This window comes from Balaenoptera borealis (genome assembly GCF_965194805.1).
Source record: "Balaenoptera borealis genome assembly, chromosome: 9".
NCBI classification, from domain to species: domain Eukaryota; kingdom Metazoa; phylum Chordata; class Mammalia; order Artiodactyla; family Balaenopteridae; genus Balaenoptera; species Balaenoptera borealis.
The window spans coordinates 24829979-24856490 of NC_138873.1; the positions used below are offsets into that span (position 1 = coordinate 24829979).

At 38.4% G+C, this 26512-nt stretch overlaps 2 protein-coding genes across 5 annotated transcripts in view; one reads left to right on the forward strand and one right to left on the reverse strand.

Annotated features, from left to right (window-relative positions):
• Window positions 1-1690, forward strand: part of CITED2 (Cbp/p300 interacting transactivator with Glu/Asp rich carboxy-terminal domain 2) — a 2398-nt gene extending 708 nt beyond the window's left edge. Inside the window, exon 2 of the mRNA XM_082405578.1 lies at window positions 1-1690. Within this exon, the coding sequence (XP_082261704.1) occupies window positions 9-827 (819 nt within the window). The 5' untranslated portion in view covers window positions 1-8 and the 3' untranslated portion in view covers window positions 828-1690.
• Window positions 1083-26512, reverse strand: part of HECA (hdc homolog, cell cycle regulator) — a 175516-nt gene continuing 150086 nt past the window's right edge. For 2 of the 4 annotated variants that reach the window (XR_014248495.1, XR_014248496.1), the window contains one exon: window positions 1083-13011. The gene's annotated coding sequence lies outside the window, so the exon portion shown is untranslated. The other 2 variants (XR_014248497.1, XR_014248498.1) reach the window with 2 other exon arrangements.

The window sequence follows — 26512 nt, forward strand, 5'->3', positions numbered from 1 at the left end:
GACTGGAAATGGCAGACCATATGATGGCCATGAACCACGGGCGCTTCCCCGACGGCACTAACGGGCTGCACCACCACCCTGCCCACCGCATGGGTGTGGGGCAGTTCCCGAGCCCCCATCATCACCAGCAGCAGCCCCAACACGCCTTCAACGCGCTAATGGGCGAGCACATACACTACGGCGCGAGCAACATGAACGCCACGAGCGGCATCAGGCACGCGATGGGGCCGGGGACTGTGAACGGAGGGCACCCCCCGAGCGCGCTGGCTCCCGGGGCCAGGTTTAACAGCTCCCAGTTCATGGGCCCCCCCGTGGCCAGCCAGGGAGGCTCTCTGCCGGCCAGCATGCAGCTGCAGAAGCTCAACAACCAGTATTTCAACCACCACCCCTATCCCCACAACCACTACATGCCGGATTTGCACCCTGCTGCAGGCCACCAGATGAACGGGACAAACCAGCACTTCCGAGATTGCAACCCCAAGCACAGCGGCGGCAGCAGCACCCCCGGCGGCTCGGGCGGCAGCAGCACCCCCGGCGGCTCGGCGGGCACCTCGGGCGGCGGCGCGGGCAGCAGCAACAGCGGCGGCGGCAGCGGCGGCAGCGGCAGCAGCAACATGCCCGCCTCCGTGGCCCACGTCCCTGCTGCAATGCTGCCGCCCAATGTCATAGACACTGATTTCATCGACGAGGAAGTGCTTATGTCCTTAGTGATAGAAATGGGTTTGGACCGCATCAAGGAGCTGCCCGAACTCTGGCTGGGGCAAAACGAGTTTGATTTTATGACGGACTTCGTGTGCAAACAACAGCCCAGCAGAGTAAGCTGTTGACTCGATCGAAACCCCAGCGAAAGAAATCAAATCCCCCCAACTTCTTCGGTGTGAATTAAAAAACATTCCCTTAGACACAGTATCTCACTTTTCAGATCGTGAAAGGTTTGAGAACTTGGAAACAAAGTAAACTATAAACTTGTACAAATTGGTTTAAAAAAATTGCTGCCACTTTTTTTTTTTTCTGTTTTTGTTTCGTTTTTGTAGCCTTGACATTCACCTCCCTTATGTAGTTGAAATATCTAGCTAACTTGGTCTTTTTTGTTGTTTGTTTTTACTCCTTATTTCCTCACTTTCTCCAGTGCTCAACTGTTAGATATTAATCTTGGCAAACTGCTTAATCTTGTGGATTTTGTAGATGGTTCCAAATGACTGAACTGCATTCAGAGTTACGAGGGAAAGGAGAAATTGCATTAGTTGGTTGCATGAACTTTGAAGGGCAGATATTACTGCACAAATTCTGCCATCTCGCTTCATATTTTTAACTATGCATTTGAGTACAGACTAATTTTTAAAATATGCTAAACTGGAAGATTAAACAGATGTGGGCCAAACCATTCTGGATCAGGAAAAGTCATACTGTTCACTTTCAAGGTGGCTGTCCCCCTCCCCGATATGTACAGACAATAATAGGGTGTGGAATGTCATCAGTGGCAAACATTTCACAGATTTTTATTTTGTTTCTGTCTTCAACATTTTTGACACTGTGCTAATAGTTATATTCAGTACATGAAAAGATACTACTGTGTTGAAAGCTTTTTAGGAAATTTTGACAGTATTTTTGTACAAAACATTTTTTTGAAAAAATACTTGTTAATTTATTCTATTTTAATTTGCCAATGTCAATAAAAAGTTAAGAAATACTTGTTTTCTAGAAGTCATTTGGGGGTGGTTATTCCCTTTGGTGGCTTTCTTTTTTTCTCTTGAACACTTTATTGATGAGAGTAAGCATTCCAGAGGATAAATTACAGGACACTAAAACAGGTCATGATGAGCTTACAGCAGAGAGCAGGATTTAACATAATTGGCATAATGCTTCATTGTTACCACTGTAACATGCCTCTTGGTGTGGTTTAATCAAAAGCTGCGAAGTTGTCAAAGAGCATTTTTTTTTCTTAATTGCCATCATCTTCAAGTGTACTCCAGAGTTTAAAAGGTTTGTAATACTAAATGTTATAAATATTATTTCACAGGGTGGGAGGGGAAAAATCAAGTGTTTCTGGTTATACCTGATTCAACTACTTAAGTGGGGGTAGACTGGAATAAAATACTGGAAGATTGATGAGGATGGCATTAAATATAAATCTACCTTTATCTCTAGTGACGAATTTTATTTCTCAGCAAAAGTATTAAAGAGAGGCACACATATTCTAGCTTAATCTCTGAAAAAGCTTCTGGCTGGTTTATAGTTCTAAGAAGAAGAGGGGGTGGAATTCCACCTTGTGGCTTTCTATTTTGTTCTCTTATATTTAAAATTTACTCAGCAAGGTTGACGCAAAGGTCAAATTACAATCTTTACAAGATGTTCCCTCTCAAGCATGCCCTGTTTTTCAGAATTCTGAGCTTTTACTGTCACAGGCATTGGGTGCAAAGGACATGAGGATAAGATCCTTTTTAATTTTACCTGGATGCGTTATCAAGAAGACATAACTACAGTCAAGTAGGTGTCAAGTTTTGCCTTATATAATCAAGCAAAGGAAAAAGTAATATGGTTAAAATCTCAAATGATCCCAGTTAGAAGGAGAAAGAATTTTGTTTTCCCTTTCATGTTTTCCTAGCTTATAAGAGCAACACACGGTACACTCATGAAAAAATACGGTCTTGTATATAACCTACTGGAGGAGTACAGAAATGTAGGTTGTGGAAAATCTCACAAATAATCCTTTAAAAGAGCATTTCATTTAGACTCTTAGATTCTAATCTTAAATCCCATATTTCATAATAAAAAAATCAGGAGAAGAGGGTATATAGAAGTGTTAAATTGCAGTGAGTCTGGCATAAAAGCTGATTTCAGTATAATTCAGATCACCTACATTCTATAATTCTATTTCCAAGGCAGGCCATTAAAATTAAGATGCATACTCCACCGGGGTTTTTTTATACCTTTTAATTGATACTTCCTTATTAAAAATTATGTTGTAAGTAAATAATTTCTCTGAAAATACATCGTTCAAAGCTCTTTACTCCATTTTAAAGGCTGATCCAGATTTTCCACATTAATGGTTAAAACTGAAGTTTTCTTCCACTTAGACATGTCAATACTAAATCTGCAATCAGCAGTAAATCTTCCTGGCTAAGCATTTTCACAGCAAGTTTTTCTTTTTTCCTTTTTCTTCTTTTTTTTTTTCCAGAGGCTCAAGTGAAAAAATATGTTTGCATACATATTAATACAACAATTCTAGTTCTTTTCCACTTGTGCCAGGAAGAAAAAAAAAAAGGAAGGCCATTGGAGGCACTGTCTTTTTTTTTTTTTTTTGCATAAAGAAAGAATCAAGAGAACTGCCTTGCCACCACCCTTCACCATTTATTCTGCCAGGGAATAAGCCACAACACCTGCTCTGTCACTAAATTCCTCCTGCTGCTCTAACACCGGAGCACGTATGTGGAGGTGCAGAGCCCGAGGAACTATTATTAGACCCTGAGCCTATCTCTGCCAGAACAGGGGACTCAACAGGAAAAGCTGGGTTAAAAGCACAATTTCTCTTCAGTACAAACTCTCCCGTCCCCTTCGTTCGAATGATTTCTGTTTCATTAAAACTCTTTCATGATCAACAATTGAGCAGATTCTATGTGATATCTGCAGGTCTCTTAAGCAGGGAAAAATAACTCCTTGTTTGAACAACCTGATTAATGAAACCTGTACAGTGACCTAGATCACCAGGCTACTGGCAGACATTTGCAAAACCTTTAGCGGTCTTGCTTCCTACTAAGTTGCTTGTAGCATATGGGGAAATTTGACCTCTGTACCTTGGCCGTTTTTCAAAAAGTTCTAATATGGTACAAGAGAGCTTCTATTCTTTAAGCTTTGCCCACAAATAGACACTCTTGATTTTCAAGAAGAGATCACTGATAAGCCACAGCAAAATATCATAGAAACACATCAGAAAAAGAAGAACATATTATAAAAAACTTATACCTCTGTTGGGGCTGCTAAAAATCCTGGTGGCAATATCCTTGCTGGAGCTGATAAAGACGTTACAGCTATGGATGGGTGTTTGAAGAACAGTTACCTAATCACCACTGCTTATGGGGTGCTAGTCTAAAGCACTAGTACCAGAAGGCTGACATCTATTGTGAAGTTTACGGTCTCCAAGACTTTTACTACTGTAAACTGGGATAGCAATAAATTGATGTCAACATTAAAGGCCAGATCCTTTAGAGCAAAATATTAATCCACTAATCTATTATGGGTGGCCAGCTTTGAAGTATAAACCTTGCAGTCCTGGACCATTAGGTGTTTTCGCCCCCTTGTGGAATTTATTTAGAAGGTCAAAGAAAAGCTCTTTGCTCAAGAGGGGTTTTTTTGTTTGTTTTATTGTTTGTTTTTTACCATTTCTGAAGACTTCATTTTCTCTCTTGAAGCAAACAGCATATACTTGAGAAACAAATTTTCTATCAAAGAAGATTCCAGAATAAACACCCATTATGAAAATAAGAGCGTTTTACTTAGCAAAGACCTTAACTTATGATTAAATGTACATACTTGAAATTTCAAAATAGACATTGGCTAAGGGATTTTCTTACTAAAAGCAATTCTTTTTAGCCTGTCAGTTAAAGCTGACACACTCTTCACCCTCACAACAGAACTGTCGATTTGGGATCAGTACAAATAATAATGCATTTGATGTACGGGGTTAGAAAGGTGGAGGAGAATCTCCAGGAATGCAGAAGGAAATTACCTACATTGGAATGTGATCAAGCCACAGGCTCTAATCTTGTGAAAAGGGCCACAGGATGTTTAATGAGACTGAGTGTTGCTGCCTAATTGATTCAGTAAAATTTACTTTAAAATAAACTTGGCAGATAACATTATCTCCCCAAAATAAATAAATGTAGAATTCAAGGAATTTAGGACTCAAGCCATCGGCAATTTTCTCCTCTCCTCTATTGTTTTACTGGCACAAGAGAGAGACACAGCCTCAGAGATGGTATTCATCATTTTGGTACTTATACTACTATCATCAGAATGAAGCTCCCGGGCAGGTTGAAGCAAGAGACCCATAGGTAGTAACATCAAGTAACTTAGCCAATGAACCCCTATTATCATGTGTTCTGTTTGTCTTTTCCCCTCAGAATAGAAGGAACAATGGCAATGTCAGAATTTTAATTGCAATGGATTGGCTTAAATTACTTGACCTATTTTCATCCAGCAAGGAGAAAAATGATTTTTTTTTTCCTGGTAGCCATACTTATTTAAATTAGAAAAAACAATATAAGGACATTTTCTAACAAATAGTGTACTGTTCATAAAGAGTTTTAGTTTGCCTTATACTAAGACCCACCTATATTTTTGAAAAAAATTGACACCTGAGGTAAAGAATGTTTTCCCCTTCACAGGAAGACTTAACTTCGTAAGTAATTCTAAATAATGAATTGAAAATATTCTAAGAGCTGCCGGTGTGAATTTCTATAGTTTTTTGCTATTTGTGAACATAATAAAGAGAAGTTAAGAGAAATAGGGGTCTACTGTGTTGAGGAACCAAACCCAAGAGTCCTCGGGAAAGAGAGAATATCAACCAACCCCCCCCTCCCCAGCCCCATATTTTCTGTGAACAGACAATGACTTTTTAGTGGTTGGATCCTTATCAGTTACTTCTTTCCCTAAGGTGAGCACTAAAGTTGTCAGTCCCAGGATCTGGTTGGTAGGGCTTCTGGAGAATTCTGCTTGGCTAAACCAAGGCATGCAGAATGAAACAAAGCAGACGAAAGACAAACGATGAGTATCATTACTTGCTTTATTATGTTGTTGGTTTTCATTAGGCTGAACTAATCCGAAAGATTAGTAAGGCAGGGCAGTGGCTCACAGGATTCCTGGAATTTTCCCATGGCCTGGCCATTGTGCTCCACCCTGGAATCCTTCCCTTTCTTCCCTCTCAAGTAGAGGGGTTCCTTGAGTACATTTCGGGTTGCTGAACAAAGCAGACAAGGAATTCTGGCTCCAAAGCAGCCGGTGGCAAGACCAGGTTGGTGTGGCGCGCCTTGCAGGAGATATGCACATAGATGAGTGGCTTTGAAAGTTAATAGTGCTAGAGGAGTCCTGTCAATCCATTCTGAAGGCTGGGTGGGAAGCAAGCTTTAGGCTTGAGTGAAAGTCCAACTAGCAGAAAATCAGAAAAAGTCGTCACAGGACAGCCAACTCCAGATCGTGATATTATTTTGTGAACACTTGTAGGAGACAGTATCCCAGAGTGACGGAAATGTGATCAGGGCTACTGAAGGCTTTTCTCTCCCTAGGGACTGGTATAAAATTTGGCCTTGTGTTTCTTTAAGCAGCTTGGCCCACAGAGCTTTTTTTTATTTCTGGTATCCTAGCTTTTTAAAAAAAAATTTTTTTTTCCTTGGCTTTCTGACAGTTAATATCTCCATGCTGACAAACACATAGTAGTAAAATTGTTCATAAAAATCGACAGGTCATCTTGTAAATACTGTCCCATTACATTTATTTGGATTGACTCTGAAGGAGGATACGCAGGATGATGGCTAGTTCCACGTTTCTTCTCTTTATCCAATGTGTTTAGCAAATATATGGACAATGAGGCCAGGAGGGAAAAAGTGATTGAACTTCTGTACTCCTAATACGAACCTAAAATAAATATGTAAATCTTTCTTAGGTCTCCCTGTCTGATACCATGTTTTAGAGCAATGACTCTTAGCTGGGTGGGGCTACCCCTCTAGGAGGCAGATCAGAATGGGAAGAGGGTAAAAGAGGGCAGTAACTTGAAAAAAACATATTCTATACTATCATATATTGGGGAAAATGCTTAAATACATTATACTTTCTGTAAAACGTAACGTAGAAGACTTTGAAAAATCTTCTTGACTAATGGGGCGCGGATTTTGAAATGGTGAGAAATACTGTTTAGACTACATGGGACCAAGTCAGAGAAATGCACCCTTCAGCCAGCATTACTGAAATCATTTTGTTGACTCAAGTTCCCAGTGGCCGGGCTGACTCTGCTGAGTACCTGCAACGTGGCAGGCATTGTGGTAGGCTCTTTACATACATAATCTTATTTAATCCTCACAATATTCTTGCAAGGTACAAGTAATTATTTCAGTTTTAGATAAGGAAACTGATATTTAAAGAGGAAGTGAATTTGCTCAAGGGCAAAACAGCCAGTAGGAGGCTGAGTGGTTTTACAGATCTAGCTTCCAAGACAGTGTTCTTTCTAATACATAACACTGCTGTTCTAAACCAAATTACTCCTATTCTTAGATGTCACTGATTGTAAGATGATCAGACAACTTAATAAGAGTGCTTCAGGGAAAAACCCACTACATTATATGTACACAAACTGTAAACTATACTAACACAACTATGACATGTATCTATCCATACAATTACATACCACTTTCTTTTGGGATTCCCAAGATTTGGGTCTACACTTTTTTTCAAACCCATAATAAAGATTCTTCCAACTTAAGTGTGGCCCCTGCCAGTGCAAGAATAGCATGGATGAAGAGTCTGCTGAATTCTTTCCTAACACCTTCACCACGTTAGCACTTGAAGTCAAATCAAACAATACCAGTGATTTAAACTAATTTTGTTTTTTTTCTTAATTGAATTACATATTGCTGGATAGGAAATAGTTTTCTTTCAGAAATTAAGCGAACACCTTAGCTTTGTCAATTCTATAATCTATTAAGTGAAAATGTCAGTGGCTAAATTCTTCCATGTAAAGATGACCATATCACAACTGCACACCCTGCCTGGAAGCAACTATGATTTAACATTAATTATAAGATTCAGGCTGATTTAAGAATATTAATATGTGAAAAATAAACATCTTAGCATAAAGAAAATACAGTATTTAGTTATTTTACACTTAATCTCCCTCAATCTATCTAAACTTTCTTGATGTAGGTGTAAGCCCACTTCCTTTTGCTTTGGTCTTCTACTGAAATGGAGAACTCTTCCATTAATAGTTGGAGTAAAAAGAATAGCAGATCAGGAGTAAAAACCGTTGAGTTGTAGCCTTAGCTCTGCAACCAAATAGCTGGGTAATTTAATCACTATTGGCTCAAGTTTCTCCATCAGTAAAATGAAGGTGTATGTTTAATTAATACATCTTGTATTCGAATTCTCATGAAGGAAACATAAACCCATTCCTATCATTAAAGTTGGAGTAAAATATTATAAAACCCCTCCGAAATATCATTTCTTGCTGTTATTTCTCCAAGCTAACTGTGAGCCTGGGGGTGAGCCATACACCTGATCCAGTTGAGTCATCTCTCCAAGGGTTGGAATCGCGTCTGTAAATGTTCCACTTCAATGTCAAAACGACCATAAGTGTTGGCTACTGAAATTTCCCTATCTGTAAGCAAACACCAAAAAATTGCCACCCACAAAATATTTCTAGTACATGCACTTGCAAAGATACAGGTGACTATATAACATTGTTGAAAATAATTTCATCAGGTCTACATTTCAGATTCTGTTCTATTTTCTTACAGATTAAGTTCATTTTTCCAACCTCATAAATAACAGACTCTCAAATATTTACCCTCTCTTTCCTTCAGACAACTCTTCCTGAACCACCATCATCATCATCATCACAGTTATCATTGTTTATTTTCTCAAAGAGACAATCCTATACATAATGCTAAAGTAGAGGAATCTAGCAGGTGTCAAACACTGTAAGTTGGTCCTTAAGAGTTACCATGGAGGTAGGAGGCACGCGGCTACGCCCATTGACTTCCCTTTCCTCAACTTCCCAACCCACGGTCTCATTTCCCCCACAACATTCCTCCAGTTTGGAGAATCAGTTATTTAGCTAGACGATCAACTAATAGACTAATCAAAAATAATTATACAGTGGGAATTGTAGAGCATAATTTGTAACTACCCAAGAAATAATTCTTAACTGATTATAAAAGTAACTTAGCTAAAGAACCATGATACAATATTACAGTAAAATATTTGCTCCTTTCCCTACTTGGCCACTAGGTGTAGCTAAAGGTCTGTTAAGTCCACCATTGCATTTTTCTCCCAGGCAACTGCTAGACTACAGTGTCACATGCCTAAAGAAATTGCCCCTCCTCCACTGCTGCTCATGTTATTGAAACATAAAATATCCCATGTGACCTATTATAACCTTCAAAATTAAAGACAAGCCGAGGACACTTCGATAACACCCTGCCCAGGCACCATTGCTCACTACACTCTAAAATCACAAACTGACAAAAGGTGTGCCTTTGAGCAATCCTCCACTTTGTTACCCTAATTCTCCTCCCTTTTTGAAGTGCTCTCATCCTGCCTTCCATTCACTTAGGTACCAGTGGCTCAATTTTCTGCCCTGCTGGGGACATTTATACCTTAAGAGAGAAACTCTAGAGAGAGGACAGCTTTAAAACTACAGGAATGTTTTGAGTGGTAAGAACGTGCATCAGTCAGAAAGATATTTGCAGGTCATTAATCCTTTTCCTACCTTCCTCTGACGCTTAAATCATTCCTCTCTCCTGTTTCTCCTCTTGCCTCTCAAGCCCGTCCAGTTCAATGTCTTTCGTAGGCCCTTTGCTCTTACCTTAAACTTTGGTGGACTGGACTACAGCCAGATAGCTGTCTGAAGGCTAGTACATTGGCTGACCAGGAAAATTCCAACAGAGAAACTATAGTCAGATCACAGTGGTGCTTAAACTGAAATTATCTTGATGTGAGCCTGAGATATACTTTCGGGGCCGTATATTGTACTTATACTGAAGACCAGAGAAACTAGCTTGCCGAAGTCAACAGGAGAGCTGGTGTTCCCCAGGCTTCTCACCTCACCGCACTAGCCAATTCCATGAATCCAGGGGAGTGGAACACCTGGTCAGAAGAAAGCAATACTAAGAGACTATATGACCCCAAATACAGATGGAGAGAGGAGGTACATCTGTCCTTTTAATTCCCTGATTCAGCACCCAGCACCCCCAGCTGTCACCTACGTATAATTCCTATGAAATATCCCCAGACTTGTCTTTATTTTTTCCAACTTGAGTGAGTTTAAGTTGAACACCTATTTAATCACTCTGTGCTTTTGCATATGTTGTTCCCTGTGCCTGGAAGGCCCTTTTCATCTTCATCCCATTGTTGAAGTGCGCTTCAAAATCCATCTCAAGTGTCTTCCTCTCTGAGAGACCTCCCTACATTGTGGCAGATTGGTTAATTCACTAATTTAATAATGTCAACAAGGACTTGGGTTTTTTTCATCTCTCTACTGGGCTATCCTCAGTGCTGGCCTCACCTTAGACTGGTGACAGGTGACATTAGCAGAACTTACATGATGTATGGACCCAACAATGTCCAAAAGAATGGCTGTCTCTTTCTGTGGCTTTCTTTTTTCATAAAGGGAAAAGAAAACTTCATAGAAGCACTCCTTCCCTCAGTGTACTGTGTCACATTCCCTTTTGTGAAGCAACCAACGACTGGGATTGGTTTTACCATGGGAGGAATTAACACAATTGACTTGAACTAATCACCCAGGGTGGAGTAGGCCAGCAACTCCATCACTAGAAGAGTTAAAAGCTAAGCTGACCCTCTCTGAAATTTTTGTTTCAAGGCATGGATTTTTTGCTGGAACTGAGAAGCACTATTTTTAAAGTTTTCATATTTTCAAATAAGTCTACTTTAATGTAATAAAGATGTATCGCCAACAAAATTATATTATAAATCACTCAGAGCAGGTTTATTTAATAAAGGTTGAAATGTCTTCTATAAAGTGACATTTGCATATAATATAAATAAATATCCTCTTAAAAAGAAATATATAATCATTATGTCTTCATTTCAAAAATTCCCTTGTTAATATGATTAATCAACAATTTCTCTGAACCAAGAAAATCATGTACTGTAGGCAGGTGATTAATCTCAGTGCAAAGTGAAGAGAACCTGATATTTATGAACAGATTACTGACAGCTTTGTGGTCTATTTCCGTGATAAAATGCATTGGTCCATGTGCCAAACCCAAAAAAGAATATAAAATTAGTCTGGTAAGATTGAAACGGGGGGGTGGGGGAGGAAAGAGAAATCTACAACATGACATCCTTTGTTCTATCTACTCATTGCTTGCTCTACCCTTCCACAAAATGCCCCTTTCTCCATTCCAGTAATATATCCACATAAGAACTCCCATGATCTTACTTGATGACCATGCTTGTTTAGGGTTGCCCAGATAGACTCAGTTGGTCTAATCATTATAACTCATCCACCGGGCTGCAGCTGACTGGTCCATGGATAACACCTGACTCTACAAAAACCTTTCCCAAGGAGTTTAACAATAGAGAGGTCAAGTTTTAATTTTTCTCTAGTGATGAAACTATGAGCCTGGAAACTGCCGTTAGCCATGGTGCCAGCTGTACTAAAGGAGCTAGTCTGGCAGAGTAAAGACAATATGAAGAGAGAAGCAGAGACAAAAAAGTGATCTACTATCATTCATCTGAGTCCCTGAAGTCTAGTTGCAACTTTGCCTTTCCTGAAGTTTAGCTACATGAGACAATACATTTTCCTGTCCCTGAACTAATCTGAGTTAGATTCAATCACATGAAACAAAATCATCCTGACTAATGCATACTAACATTGACACAAAATTTTTTAAATGTTTCGTTGAAATAACATGTTTGGGGGAATTTTATTTTATACCTACACTAGTGAGTGACATAAGAATGACCTTTTCCATGAAAAATATGAGGTATATAATGTGTCAGTATTAAATTTCACCTTTTTCCTCCCCAGGTAAAGTTTCTAACATCCTTTGCACCAATATTACAATGAGCAATGGACACCGTGATGTGCTGCCCAAGCTTCCCTTCAGGACTGAAGAACTTATTCCCTCAGTTGCCGGGAATGCTGCCAGCAGACGGCCCACAGCTCTTTCAGAATTCCTGGTCACCTTGCCCAAGATCATCCCCTTTTCCCAGGCAGCCTGCCTCCAATGACTCGGATAAAGGCATGGCTCTCTGACCCCAACTCAGAACAACTCTGAAAGGCCATCCTAGCTTCAGTGCGTCCCATGGGGTGAGCTGAGGACTTTATCCAGGCCGCATCGCAGCCCATCTTCTCTTCGGCCCAATCTGCTTCCTACCCCTTGCTTCCATAGACATTGCTTACAACAGCATCCCCCAGCCACTTCCCAGTGTGGAGATGCTAATCTCCAACTCAGAGGCCACCCCCTAAGAAACCCAACCTGCAAGGCAGTGCTTTTCAAAAATTATCAAACCATAAAAATATTATGTGGTTTTAAGAAAAACCCAATAACTATTTAATGGCTTCTTAAATTTTCCTAGCACTCCGCTAAGCATTATAATAGAGGACAGAATAAAAGTATAAGGCATATCTCCTACCCTTAAGGAACTCACAGTCTCACTGGAGACATGCAACTTAAGCAGTCATCTTCATATAGCTCAGCAATGCCCTCAAATGAAGAAAACTAAAAGGAAGCCAAAATTGGCATAGAGGGTATGATTCATAAATATTCATTCAATGAATAAATGAGTGAGTGAATGAATAGGAAGGGATAGGTGAACTGAGATAGACCACGAAATTTATCTGAGGCCAAGCCACACTTATCACTGTCATTTTTCTTTTATTCATTAACCCACTTTACCATCTTCTACATTTCATATCAGAATATAGACTAATCGACCAAAGCAAAAATATAAGATCCTACTAGGAATTCTGCTTTGGTCTAGAACAGTTCTTAGGGAAAAAAGCTTGTCCTTTTCCCATGTGCCAGAATCCAATCTCTCACACACTGTGAATGGCCAATGTGGACCAACCACATTCCCATTTCACAAATAATCTACGGAGAAAGAAGGCTTTTTCTACAGTCAGTAACGATCATCTCAACACTGACAATCTTACATCACTATAGTGTTTTATAGACATCAGCCTTACCTTATTTGATCCTCACATCATCCTGGGAGGTAGGAAGAGTAAATATTATTGTGTCCCTCTTTCACAGATGGAGAAACTGAAGTCCAGAGGTCCTATATGTTAGAGGTGGGATTAAAATGAAATCTTCTGACTACCACAGCATCCTTACAAACTCTTCAGTTTTACACAGACTATTCATGGGGCTCTGTCTCTTAATGCTCCCAAGTGAGGGTTATGGTTTCTGTCAGTAATAAGAGAATTTATATTTTTAGTTCTAGCAGCACAATTAGTTTTGGGCTCAGTAAAAGTCAATCAAGCTTAATCAAGCAGAATTTGTATCATCGCATGTATTACTCAGAAATAATGCATTTGAATATAAGCCTTGAATTAGAAAGAGAGAAGTTTGTGCAATTAATTATACTCATATTTGAACAGATAAATATGTACTGCATTCTAGATAATAAAATCTTTAACTACTATCTAGGATACTATTTACAACTACACAATTCCTCAAGTGATAAAAACTAGATTCTATCAGAAACCTCTTTCCTTTTCTACTCAGCTATACAGCATAACGTCCTATTCTTAACTGCGATACACTTATTTTACATGTCTACTCTGGCAGATCCCTTGTGGAGTAGAAGTGGGGGCAGGGGTGAAAACTGATGGGAAAAGAAATTGTGCCGCCAGCTCCTGTGACGCACCTTCAACTAATAGCACCTTGCTATTTTCTCTACATGTTTGCAGCCAGCATATGGCAAAAATATCAGTTCACTTTCTCTTCCCTTCATGAGTGAACTGAGGTCATCTCTTGTGCAGACATTATTCTGTAAGGATTACTCTGTAGGATGATTTGATTTCCTATTCTCTTGTCTACTTTTGTTTCCACCTATATTTACATCACACTGATTCTCAGGAATAATGTCTTACTCAGCTCCATTCCATCTGCTCATGTATATAATGAAGATTCAGTTTCTAAAGTGTTCTATTCCTGAATCTCAGTCTCATCCCAGCAGCCTCATTTATGGACTATATGACCTTGGCCAAGAAAATTATGTCCTTACTGGCTTTAGCTTCCTCCTTTAGACGAAAGGGAAAATTATAACTGTCCTGCTTATTAATGTGTTTTGAAAGATCACAGGGGATCCCTGGAATGTATGGATTTAATGTTCGTGGTTATGCATTTACATGTAATTCCTGAAAGTCCTTGACGTAGATAGTAGATTGTCATTTTGAATTAGCGGATGTTTAAGGACAGCACTCAAGATAGTCACTCAGCTGGTGCCTGAGCTCCTGGACTGCCCAATAACTGTATCGTCTTCAGGCTTTGTGGTTCCCTTCTCATAGGCAAAAATTCACATTGAGCAATAAAAACTTTGTTTTTTTGTTAAACATGGACCCCTCAAAGCAAGCCATCTACAGGTGCTGTTGGAAAAACTGAAAAGAAAGTAAAGAGGGCTAAGAAAGTGATAATTACTAGTGAGAAAAAATAAGTTTTGTATACATTAAAGAGTGGAATGTTGAATTTGGCAGTGACTAGTGACTCTGTTTTGCAAATGATTCTGCCATATTTATTCAATGTGGAGGGAAGAAAAAGTGACTAAAGAAACTATTTCAGTAAGTACTTTAGCCAGTGCAAATATGGAAATTTCTGGGGAAAATAACCGATATGTTAAAATAGTTTTGTAACTTGAAGGATTCCAGATGAGTTCAGATGTATCTCTCTCGAACATTACGAACCTACTACAGGGGACTTCCCTGGTGGTGCAGTGGTTAAGAATCCGCCTGCCAATGCAGGGGACACGGGTTTGAGCCCTGGTCCAGGAAGATCCCACATGCCGCGGAGCAACTAAGCACGTGTGCCACAACTACTGAGCCTGCGCTCTAGAGCCTGCGAGCCACAACTACCAAGCCTGCGTGCCACAACTACTGAAGCCCACATGCCTAGAGCCCGTGCTCTGCAACAAGAGAAGCCACTGCAATGAGAAGCCCACACACCGCAACAAAGAGTAGCCCCCGCTCGCCGCAGCTAGAAAAAGCCCACGCGCAGCAATGAAGACCCAACACAGCCAAAAATAAAATTAATTAATTAATTAATTAATTTAAAAAAAAAAAAAAGGACCTGCTATAAACAGCAGTATGGAAATGCTGGGCATGTTATTACTGTCCTACCCAATGAGATTGTCCCATGCAATGAGTGCTGATCATATAAAAGTTACTTTCATTTTTTTTTTTGACTGCTACATAAAAAGACAAAAACATTTTAAACCCCCCAAGAGCTCATAGGAGAATATTAAGCAGATTAGATGTTTCCTGTGTTTGCTTAAAACTACTGACTATTTTAAAGGTGTCCCTATGATTGTATAAATGCTCCTATCTTTTAAATTATCTGTTTTCCTTCTATGAATCTCTTCTAAGAAAGTAGTCCAAAATATGGAGAAACATTTATGCATTACAATATTTGCTGCAGCATTTTATGTAGTGAAAACGTTTTGGAAATAATCTAAATGTCCACTTACAAGGGGATGGTTCAGTAAATCATGGTTTAGACATGAAAGGAATATTATGTAGTCATTGGAAATGATGCATTAACAGACTTTAATGCAAAGTAGAAATGCTGTGACAAAATTTTAAGAAATTCAGAATAAAAATCCATTTTACCGCTTGAGCTCAACCTGGTAAAGATATGTGTTGATAAAAGTCTGAAAATGAATATACCAAAATACAGTAGTTTTTGAATTTAGAGTTCTTTATATTTGATGTATGTACTTTTCAGTTTTTCTGTAATGTACATATATTACATTTACAGTTGGGGAAAAAAAGAAAATTTTAAATAATCTATCCTTTTAAAAATGAATAATATTATCTTCAGGAATGATGTGTCATGAATAAATGAGGCACTACCGCAGTGTCAGAAACTAGAATAGCTGTTGACAATCTACGGGTTTGTAAATGTCTCCCAGCTTGCTGTCTGCCACTTATGAAATCAGACTGTCTATAACTTTTGAATGTTTCTATAGCTAGTAAAACCGAAATTACTGACAATATCAAGAAAAAGAACTTCCAGATGCCTATTATTATCCAAAGTAGTTATTTATTTATAAATGTCTGACTAACTAAATACTAGGTACTGAGTATGCCAAAGGCTGGGGAAACAAGAGAGAATAAGTAATGCAGAGTTTACAGTCTAACAGGAGAGACAAATGTGAAGCAAATAATTATTTAACCTGAAGCCAGAAAGGTTAATGGGTGTTAGTGAAACCAAGCTGAGGGCTGAGTCAGTGCCCTTGTAACTGGGGAGAGCCACGTGACTAATTCCGTCCACTAAAACATGAGCAGGAGTGACATCAGCATCTCCAGGCTAAAGCAGGCTCTCCTTCCCTGATCTTTAATTGAGGACGCCATGTGTTTAGAGGGTACAGGCCTCAATCACTGAGTCACCACATGGATAGCAGTGGCTCTGGAGAGTCACCTGGGCACACAGCAGACTTTGCATTGATAAGAAATAAATCTTTACTGTGTTCAACTGCAGAGAACGTCGGATTATTTATTTCTAGTATAACCCAACCTATCCTGTCTTAAACAGGGAGTTTAAAGGTCAAAAGTGTGACTGAATCAAGTAAATATACTTTGTTTAGAGAAGGGATGTGCATCTAGAAATGAGTGTTGATTACATCCACTGTGTCTGATATCATTATAACATGGCCCCCATGGGGATGCATTCACCAGTGTTGTAAGTTGGTGCTCACTCTCCCGTTCTCAAATCTCCCCATGACATGCGTCTGGAACATGTTTTTCCCAGCCCAATTTGCTTAATTTCTGGTCAGTCCTCCCCAGTTGAGCTTATGTTTGAAGTATACTTCACAGTAGACTGCCACCAATCTCTAACTGACTAGTTCCACAACTCTTTCTTTGAAGATGCCTCTATTCAATGTAAAACTTGCATTTTAATACCCAGCATGAAGTTCTTTTGCTTCACTTTTCTCAAATCCTGTCATCAAATATATTTTTCATGCACAAAGTAAACAACATAATGAGAAGTCACAGAAAAGAAAACTACCATGTTGTAACACATAGACAACTCAACTCAGAATGGCGTTCTGGGGAGCATTTGGGGCGTGCCACACAAATGTGCACTGCCGTGAATGCACGTTACACTCTGCTGAGCTAGTCACCATTGTCTAAATATATGCTAATAGCTAACATTACGCAGGGTTTACCTGTGTTAACAGGTCAGAACCAGAACAGCCACCTCCATCAATCACACAAAATTGAGATCTGGAAGAACTACCTCCAATTCCAACTTCACAATGTCTTAGGACTCGCATAACATTTCTTTCTTCATTCAGAACTTCAGGTCACTTGTATCAACCCTCAGTTTAAGAAATCAACAACGATCCACAGATTTTTCCCATGTGTGATATCCTAAAACCAAATAATGAACAATAAAAACTGTACAGTCATTTCTCCTGATGAGATGCCATTTCAAAATTGAAATTTTCTCCCTTGTTTCTATACGTTTATAAAGTTCATCTGTTTATACTGTAACAGGTTTCTTTATTTGAAGAGGAGGCTCTCCACATTTTGGAGGAACTACTAAGATTCAGCTCTGACCTTCCTGCCACAGACCAGGACCCATGAGCCTGACAACTTCTGTGTGCATTCCTGTGGGCCCTGTGGGTCTCTTCTGCTTGAGGTTCCTGGCCTATGGTGGAGAGGTGAACCATATACCAGGTCTAAAATACAATTTCACTGAAGCTTTCAACCCTGAATTTCTTTTTCTCTTTCCTGAGACAATTATATTTTACTTATTTATGTATTGAACTTTCTGATCAGACTTGTTTTGCTAAAAATTCTTGGTAATACTGTGTTCTCCACCTAACCTCAACTTTATCTTACTCTGTCCTCTCATAAACATTTGTCAATAAGAGGGAAAACAACATCCAATGATCAACAGATAGAGTTCCAGTAAGTCTAAGTCCATGACAAAAACCAGCTCCAAGGACTTCTGCTAATGACCAAGATGGAATAACAGGAGCTAGATTTACCCTCTTGTCTGAACAACCAAAACGAATGGACAAAATATATGAAACAACAGATTTCAAGATACTGGGCATCAGGCCATGAAGAACACTGGTCACTGAGAAAGGGGAAACAAAGTGAATCCCGTGATTGCCTCAGCTTACAGCTTTGAGAGAGTTTTCAGCCCCCAGACAGATAGAAAAGGAGTCCTGGAGAAGCCTGGCTGACTCTCTGAGTTGAGGAGATGGAGCTAAGAGTCTGAGAAAAATAAGGAGGCTAGAGTTCACAGGAGAGAGCACTGGTGATTGCTGCTGGGAAAGAACCACCCAAAAGGATTAGAGCTAACAATAGTTGGTGCTCACCCAGGACTGGGAACAGTGCCTATTCCCAATAGCCAGAGAAAAACAACATATTAAGTACAGAGAGCAAAGATAAGGATGATGGCAGATTTCTTATAAGAAAAATGCAAGTGAGAAAACAGTGAAGCAATATCTTAAACTCCAAAAATCTGCCAACCTAGAATTCTATACCAAGCAAAATGTCTTTTAAGAACTAAGGTGAAATAAAGACTCTTTAAGATGTACAAAGGCTGAAAAAAAATTCATCACCAACAGACCTGCTCTAGAAGAAATGTTAAAGGAAGTTCTTCGGGCAAACACGTGAGGAAAAAAGGGATAAAAAGAAACATGGAACAAATAGAAAACAAATGGCAAAATGATAGACTTAAACCTAACTATGTCAATAATCACTTAAATATTAACTGCTAAAACATCCCAATTAAAAGGCAGAGACTGTCAAATTAGATTTTTTAAATGTAAGGCCCAACTATATGATACCTATCTATCTATCTATCTATCTATCTATCTATCTAGTGCATGTGTGTGCATGTATTGGGTTGGCCAAAAAGTTCTTTTGGGTTTTTCTGTAAGATGTTATGGAAGACCTGAATGCACTTTTTGGCCAACCCATACTTATATTTATAATGAAATAAAAGGAGAGAAAAATATGTACCATGTTAACCCTAATTAAAAGAAAGTTGAAGTGACTGTATTAGTATAAGACACAATAGATTTCAAAGCAAAGAATATTACCAGGAACTTTTTAAAGGTTATTTCGTAATAATAAAGGGGCTAACTCATCAAGAAGGCATTAAATATCTAAATTTATGTACCCAATAACAAAATACATAAAGTATAAACTGATAGAAGTACAGGAGTAGTAGATAAATCCATAATAGTTAGAGATTTAAATATTCCACACTCAATAGTTGATAGAATATACAGAAAATCTGTAAAGACATAGAAGAATTAACATAATCAACCAACTTAATTGATATTTATAGAACACTCCATCTAACAAAAGCAGAATATGCATTCTCTTTAAGTGTGCATGAAAAATTTACCCAAGATAGACCATATTCTGGGCTATAAAAAATGTCTCAATAAATTTAAAAGAATTAATAAGTCATACCAAAGATTATCTCCGACCATAATAGAGTTATTAGAAATTAGAAGATTACCGGAAGATCACTAGAAAAGCTTCAAATATTCGGAAACTAAATGACACATTTCTAAATAACCCATGAATCAAATAATAAATCAATAGGAAAATTTCAAAGTAGTTTAAACTGAGTAAAAATAAAAAGAAACTATTTCCAAATTTGTGGGATGTGTCTAAAACAGCATTTAGGGAAAATTGATAGTATTACAAAGTGAAATCCAAGTAGCAGAGGAAGAAAATAATAAAGATCAGATCAGAAAGCAATAAAATAGAAACACAAAACCAATAGAGAAAAATCAATGAAACCAAAAGCTTTGAGAAGATCAAAAGACTGGCAAAATCTCTAGCCAGATTAGTCAGGAAAAAAAAAAGAAAGAAAGCGTTCACAAACTATCAATATCCACAATGAGAAGTGATTAACAGTCCAAATTCTACAGATATTAAAAGGAAAATAAAGGAATATTATTAAAAATTTTATGCCAATAAAGTTGACAACTTAGATGAAATGGAAACAAATCCTTGAGACACATAAACTTCAAGAAATAGATAACCTGAATAGCCCTATATCTCTCAAAGAAATTGAACTTGGAGTTAAAAACTTTCCCATAGAGAAAACTTCAGGCCCAGATATTTTTACTGGTAAATTTTACCAAACATCTAAGAAAGAAATTATGCCAATTATACACAAAACATTGCAGCAAATTAAAGAAGGAGTACTTCCCAAGTCATTCAATGAGACAAGCATTATCCTATACCAATATGAAATAGTACAAGAAAAGAACACTACAGATCAATACCTCTCATGACATAGATGTAAAATTACTAAACACAGATTTTTTCTTTTTTAATAAATTTATTTATTTATTTATTTTTGGCTGCGCGGAGTCTTCGTTGCTGCACACGGGTTTTCTCTGGTTGCAGCGAGCGGGGGCTACTCTTTGTTGCGGTGCGCGGGCTTCTCATTGCGGTGGCTTCTCTTGTTGTGGAGCACGGGCTCTAGGGCTTCAGTAGTTGTGGCTGGAGGGCTTAGTTGCTCCGCGGCATATGGGATCTTCCTTGGACCAGGGCTCGAACCCGTGTCCCCTGCATTGGCAAGCGGATTCTTGACCACTGAGCCACCAGGGAAGCCCTAAACACAAATTTTAGCAAATTGAATCCAAAAATATGTAAAAGGGGGACTTCCCTGGTGGTCCGTCCAGTGCGTAAGAATCTGCCCTCCCAATGCAGGGTGCCCGGGTTCAATCCCTGGTCAGGGAACTAGATCCCACACACATGCCGCAACGAAGATCCCGCGTGCCGCAACTGAGACCCAGAGCAGCCAAAATGAGTAAACAAATAAGTAAATAAATATTTTTTTAAAAATAAAATAAATTGCTTATTAAAAACAAACAAAAACACATAAAAGGCCATCGTGACCAAGAGGGGGTTTATCCCATGAATGCAACAATTATTTAACATTCAAAAATCAATTAATGTAACCATATCAACAAACGAAAAAGAAAAAAACACATGGTAATCTAAATAAATGCAGAAAAAGCATTTAACAAAAATCCAACTTCCATTCCTGATAAAAATTCTCAGCAAGGGAACTTTCTCATCCAAAGAAAGGGAAAAAGTTCATCTATGAAATACCTACGGCTAACATCATTCTTAATGAAAAACAAATGCTTTCCCCCTAAGATCAGAAACAAGACAAGGGTATCCACCCTCACCAGTTTTATCCACCACTTTACCAGCACTCTAGCCAGTGCAAAGGGTAAAGAGGAAAATGAACAAATAAAAGACACCCAGATTAGAGAGGAAGTAAAACTCTTATTTGCAGATGACATGATTATCTATATAGAAAATCCTATAGAATTGATTTAAAAGCTACTAGAACAAATAAATGAGTTTAACAAGGTTCAGGACACATGGTCAATATACACAAATCAACTGAAGTTCTATTTATTAGTAACAAGCAATCCGAATTTTTAAAAAGCAATACCATTTACAATAGCACCAAAAATGTGAAATAGGGATAAGTCTGGCAAAAGATGTGACAGACACAATGAAAACTACAAAACATTGCTGAGAGATAAATAATAGAACTAAATACATGAAAGGATAATATCATGTTCTTGGGTTGGAAGACTCAATATTGTTAAGATGCCAATTCTTCTTAAATTGACCTATAGAGTCAATGCAACTCCTATCAAAATCCCAGCAGGCATTTTTGTGGAAATTGACAAGTTGATTTTAAAGTTCAAATACAAAGTTTAGAGGAAGTATAAAGGAACCAGAACAGCCAAAACGAGTTTGAAAAAAAGCATGAAGTTGGAGGACTCTCACAACCATATTTTAAGACCTAGTATAAAGCTACAGTAATCAAGATGGTATGTGTTTGGCATAAAGACAGACAACTACATTAATGGAACAGAATGGAGTCCAGAAATAGACCTGCAAATATATGGAAAACTGATTTCAACACAGATACAAAGGAGAAAGTATAATCTTTTCAACAAATATGCTGAAATAATTGGATACCCATATACAAAAATATGAACTTTGACCCATCTATCTCACCATATACAAAAATTAACTCGGGACTTCCCTGGTGGCACAGTGGTTAAGAATCCGCCTGCCAATGCAGGGGACACGGGTTTGATCCCTGGTCCAGGAAGATCTCACATGCTGCGGAGCAACTAAGCCCATGCGCCACAACTACTGAGCCTGCGCTCTAGGGCCCATGTGCCGCAACTACTGAGCCCATGTGCCTAGAGCTCATGCTCTGCAAGAAGAGGAGCCACCTCACTGAGAAGCCCGCATACCACAACGAAGAGTAGCCCCTGCTCGCCGCAACTAGAGTAGCCCCTGCGTGCAGCAATGAAGACCCAATGCAGCCAAAAAAAATTAAATTTTAAAAAATTTAAAAATTAAAAAATAATTAAAAAGATAATAAATTAACCCTAATGGGATCATAGATCTAAATGTAAATCTTAACAAGCGTGTGACTTCTAGAAGAAAACATAGCAAAATATTTGCAACCTTAGGTTAGGCAAAAATTTCTTAGCCATAACTACAAAGTGCAATATTTTTTTAAAAACTAGTTAAGAAATTCTGCTCTTTGAAAGACACTAAGTGAATGAGAAGCCACAGACTGAGAAAAAATATTTGCAAATTGTATATCTGAAAAAGAACCTGCATTCAGGTTATGTAAAGAACTCTAACAACCCAATTTAAAAATGGGCAAAAGACTTGACTGAACAGACACAGCACCAGAAAAACCCAAAAACCCAAAACAACAATAACAAAAAATACACAGATGGTAAGTAAGCACAAAGGATGTTCAATATCATTAGTCATTAGGAAAATGCAAATTAAAACCGCAATGAGGTACCACCGCACACCTAATAAAGTGGCTAAAATTAAAAACATCGACCATACAAGTGTTGGTGAGTATATGGAGGAATTAGAACTCTCATACACTGCTGAAGAAAATATGAAGTGGTACAAACACTTTGGAAAACAGTTTGGCAGTTTCTTAAAAAGCCGAACATATACCTAACAGATGATGCAACTCTTCCACACTTAGATATTTACTCAATGGAAAACAAAGCATATGTCCGCATAAAGATTGATACATGAATGTGCACAGCAGCTGTATTTGTAATAACAAAAACCTGGAAAACACTCCAATGTTGAAGCACAGGTGATGGATAAACAACTGGTGGTATACCCATGTAATAGAATACACATCAACGATTAAAAACAAATGAACTATTGACACACAACAACACGGATGAATCTCAAAATACTCATGCTGAATGAATGAATCCAGAGAGAAAAGAATACATACTATATTCCACGTATATTAAGTTCTAGAAAACATCAACTAATCTATAGTTAGAAGAAACAGATCAGAGGTTGCCTGCAGACCCAGTGGTGGAGAGAAACTGGAAAAAAGCAGAAAGGAGGTATTACCAAGGGGCATGAGGAGCCTTCTGGAAGTGATGGGTATTTTCATTATCTTGATTGTGGATTGGTTTATGAGTGTATACACATGTCAAAACTTCTCAAATCTCATGCTTTAATTATGTGCATTTTATTGTATATGAGCTTAACCTCCAAAAAGTTGTTAATAAAAATCTTACAAGCTACTGTTCCTCACTGGATGAAATGTACTTTGGGTCACCACCCGAAAACCTTACAAGGCCTATTTTAACTCTTTTCTGTGTTTACAACCCTGAGAGTTTAATTTGGGAAACAAATCTCCACAAACTCTATCTGGTGAGGGCCAAAAATTATCGACTCTGTTGTCAAAGATAGCCAACCACTGGCTAGGGGCTCAAGATATGAGCTATAGAATCAACACATTAGATTGACCATGATCATTTCTCCAGATGCAGTCCATTCAATCCAAGTTTGCACTTCTGCGAAGCCAGACACCTGCTTCTTATGTGTAGTATCATTGTTTCTCGAATTCTTGCACACATCTCACAAAATGGCGCTATTTCACCCAGGGTAATTTGGAATCACAGTGGCCACTTTAGATAAACTCTAGGTATTTCCAAAATTGTCCATCTTAGAGTCATCTTAGAGCAAATGGGCAGTCAATTTCCTAATGTCAAATGTACTCTCTTTTTTGATTGGTATAGAGAAGTTTCTAAGCAAAATTCTGATTCTATAAAAGCTTTAAGTATAAGGAAAGCACCAAAAAACCATAGCTTATTACAGTCTCTCTTTTGATCTAGAGGCAGACCTACCTTGCCTCAAGGCTATAGCAGTCACTGCCAAATTCCCAGTGCCTTCTGCTGGCACAGTTTCAGGCTCTTTCTTGGAGGTAATGCTATACAGTTTTGGCACTTCAACTGGCTTACATCCTGTAAGATAGTAAGTAAAACTATTTGTAATTTACTTTGTAAATTACTAGCTATTGTTCTAACACTATACCTTGCTGCTTCCTTTCTCAGATGAGGGAAAACATGCACACAACCTGGGGTTACATAATCCACAACACCTCCCTAAAGTTAGATGCCACTTAAGCAAAATTGAAATTTAAGGGAAGAAGTCTAAAATGAATGAGTTTACTTTGAAGTGATATTTTTTAAATCCTGATTTGATGAGGTTTATTCTGAATTAGCAAAATTAAATTTTTCATTACCAGGTAGAAAGTAACATTTATAATAGAAAGCAAATTTTGTTATAAAAAATTTTTTAAGTTCAATTTTAATGCACAGTTAGGTCACAGATATATTACATCCACTAAAAAGCATTAATTCCTAGTAGGAGGAGGAACCAGGCTCTGGATGATCTCACTCAGACAATGACGGAGTGAATTGTACAAGCTCCTAGACAGCGATTCAAACTAGAGTTTCAAATAATTCCACTGCAAGGATAAAGGAGGTTATGGTACAAACCGGTTGAAGGCTTTGGGACAGAAATGGGAATTCAAGCCAGAATTCCCACCTAAGTTTATCTGCATCTAAACCCAGGCTCTCTTTCCTTCTCTGAAGAGGTAGCCCAGGGCTAGAAATCCAGCTCACCAGCTTGGTGTCTGGGCATCACTGCCTCTTATGCAAGAGAGGAGAGTGCAGTGACCTTGAAGTATGAGATAGCGTCTGTAAATCTCTGACATTACACATTGCATTTAAAGTTATAACTATTTATTGAGCAGAATGCCAGGTGATATGTGAAGAACCTGAGGAGCCAACAAAAAGAGAGGCTTTCATACCTAATGATCAGTTTTCTGGCCAAGGAGAATTTGCATCCAAATTGGCAGGAAAGAGGCAGTAGAATTTTTGAACTGCCTATACATGATTAGCTGGAAGTCAGAGGGAGTCAAAGTCTTTATACCTGCTTATCCAGCTGCTGTCTACAGTGTGTCATTCCCCACCTAAAGCTCGAAGGTGCTTTGTTCGGACCAGTTCTAAATGCCTACAGAGCTAACGGCCCCACCTTTTGGAGACTATCACTTCACCGACCTCTGCTGGGAGAAAAATAGACCCTCCCGTGAAGAATATTTCTGGGTACTAAATTTATGCATTTTCCTCTGTAGTCTGATCTAATTTCTTTTTTTATATTCACCAGTGTTCAATGATTTCCCTTTGACTTATTCTTGTTTTTCACCTTGACTCATGCTTTCAGGCCATTTCACTTATCATCCAGCTTCCCTTCCCTCCATGTCCCCCACAGCCAAAACAAACAAACAAACAAAAACTCTTCAAAAAAGTTTTTGGAGTATGCTTCTAAATAACAGCCTCACTCGAATGTTAGAGCCTCTAAGATTATAAAATCAATACAAATATTTTTCTTTTGAGACAGATTTCATCATTGCATCAGTGAAAGAAATATAAGGTGGTGTTGGGTGTTGATTTTTTGAAGATGAAGATGCCTGGGGAGAGGTCTATTTGATGGAAGATGAGTCACATTTGGCAAAGGTTTAAGTGAAACAGCGAGTTTGATAAATCTGTCCAAGGTTTAAGAATATTCAGACACCTTTTCTTCCCAGGAAAATCCCCCACGGATCTCTTCAGGAACAAAAGCTTCTCTACAATTGTTCTAAATGATTCAGACATAACTTCCTGCATATGCCACCGAAGGGATTTCTTTACTTTTAGTAAGACCATTAGCCAGCTTGCCAAATTCTTCAGCATAACAAAATTATAGGCCGTTTCCCTCTTGGGCATGCTGAAATGGTGAAAATTGCCCGGAGAAAATTGAAACCCTGATAATTGATTTTCTTGCTGTTTTCAAAAGACCCAAACCTTTCTACGATTAAATTGAAACTTTTCAGGACAAACACAATCAAAACCATAGGGAATACCGCTCTACATTCTTAGAACAGTTTCACAGCTAAAACCTATACATGACATTTCTTCAGACACAGATTTAGAATTCAGTTATTTTTCTAAAATAGAACTCTTCTTTCTGGGCTTATGCAGAATCAGCTGATTTAACTGTGTTATTCAATTTGTCCTTGGTATCTGGGGTCCGAGAGTTAAAGACAGAAAAATAACTGGTAAATATTGTCTGTAAAACAAATGCTTCATGTCACAAACTTGATACTGAAAAATAAATCTCTCTCCCCATCAGTGAACTGCTTCAGACAGAGAC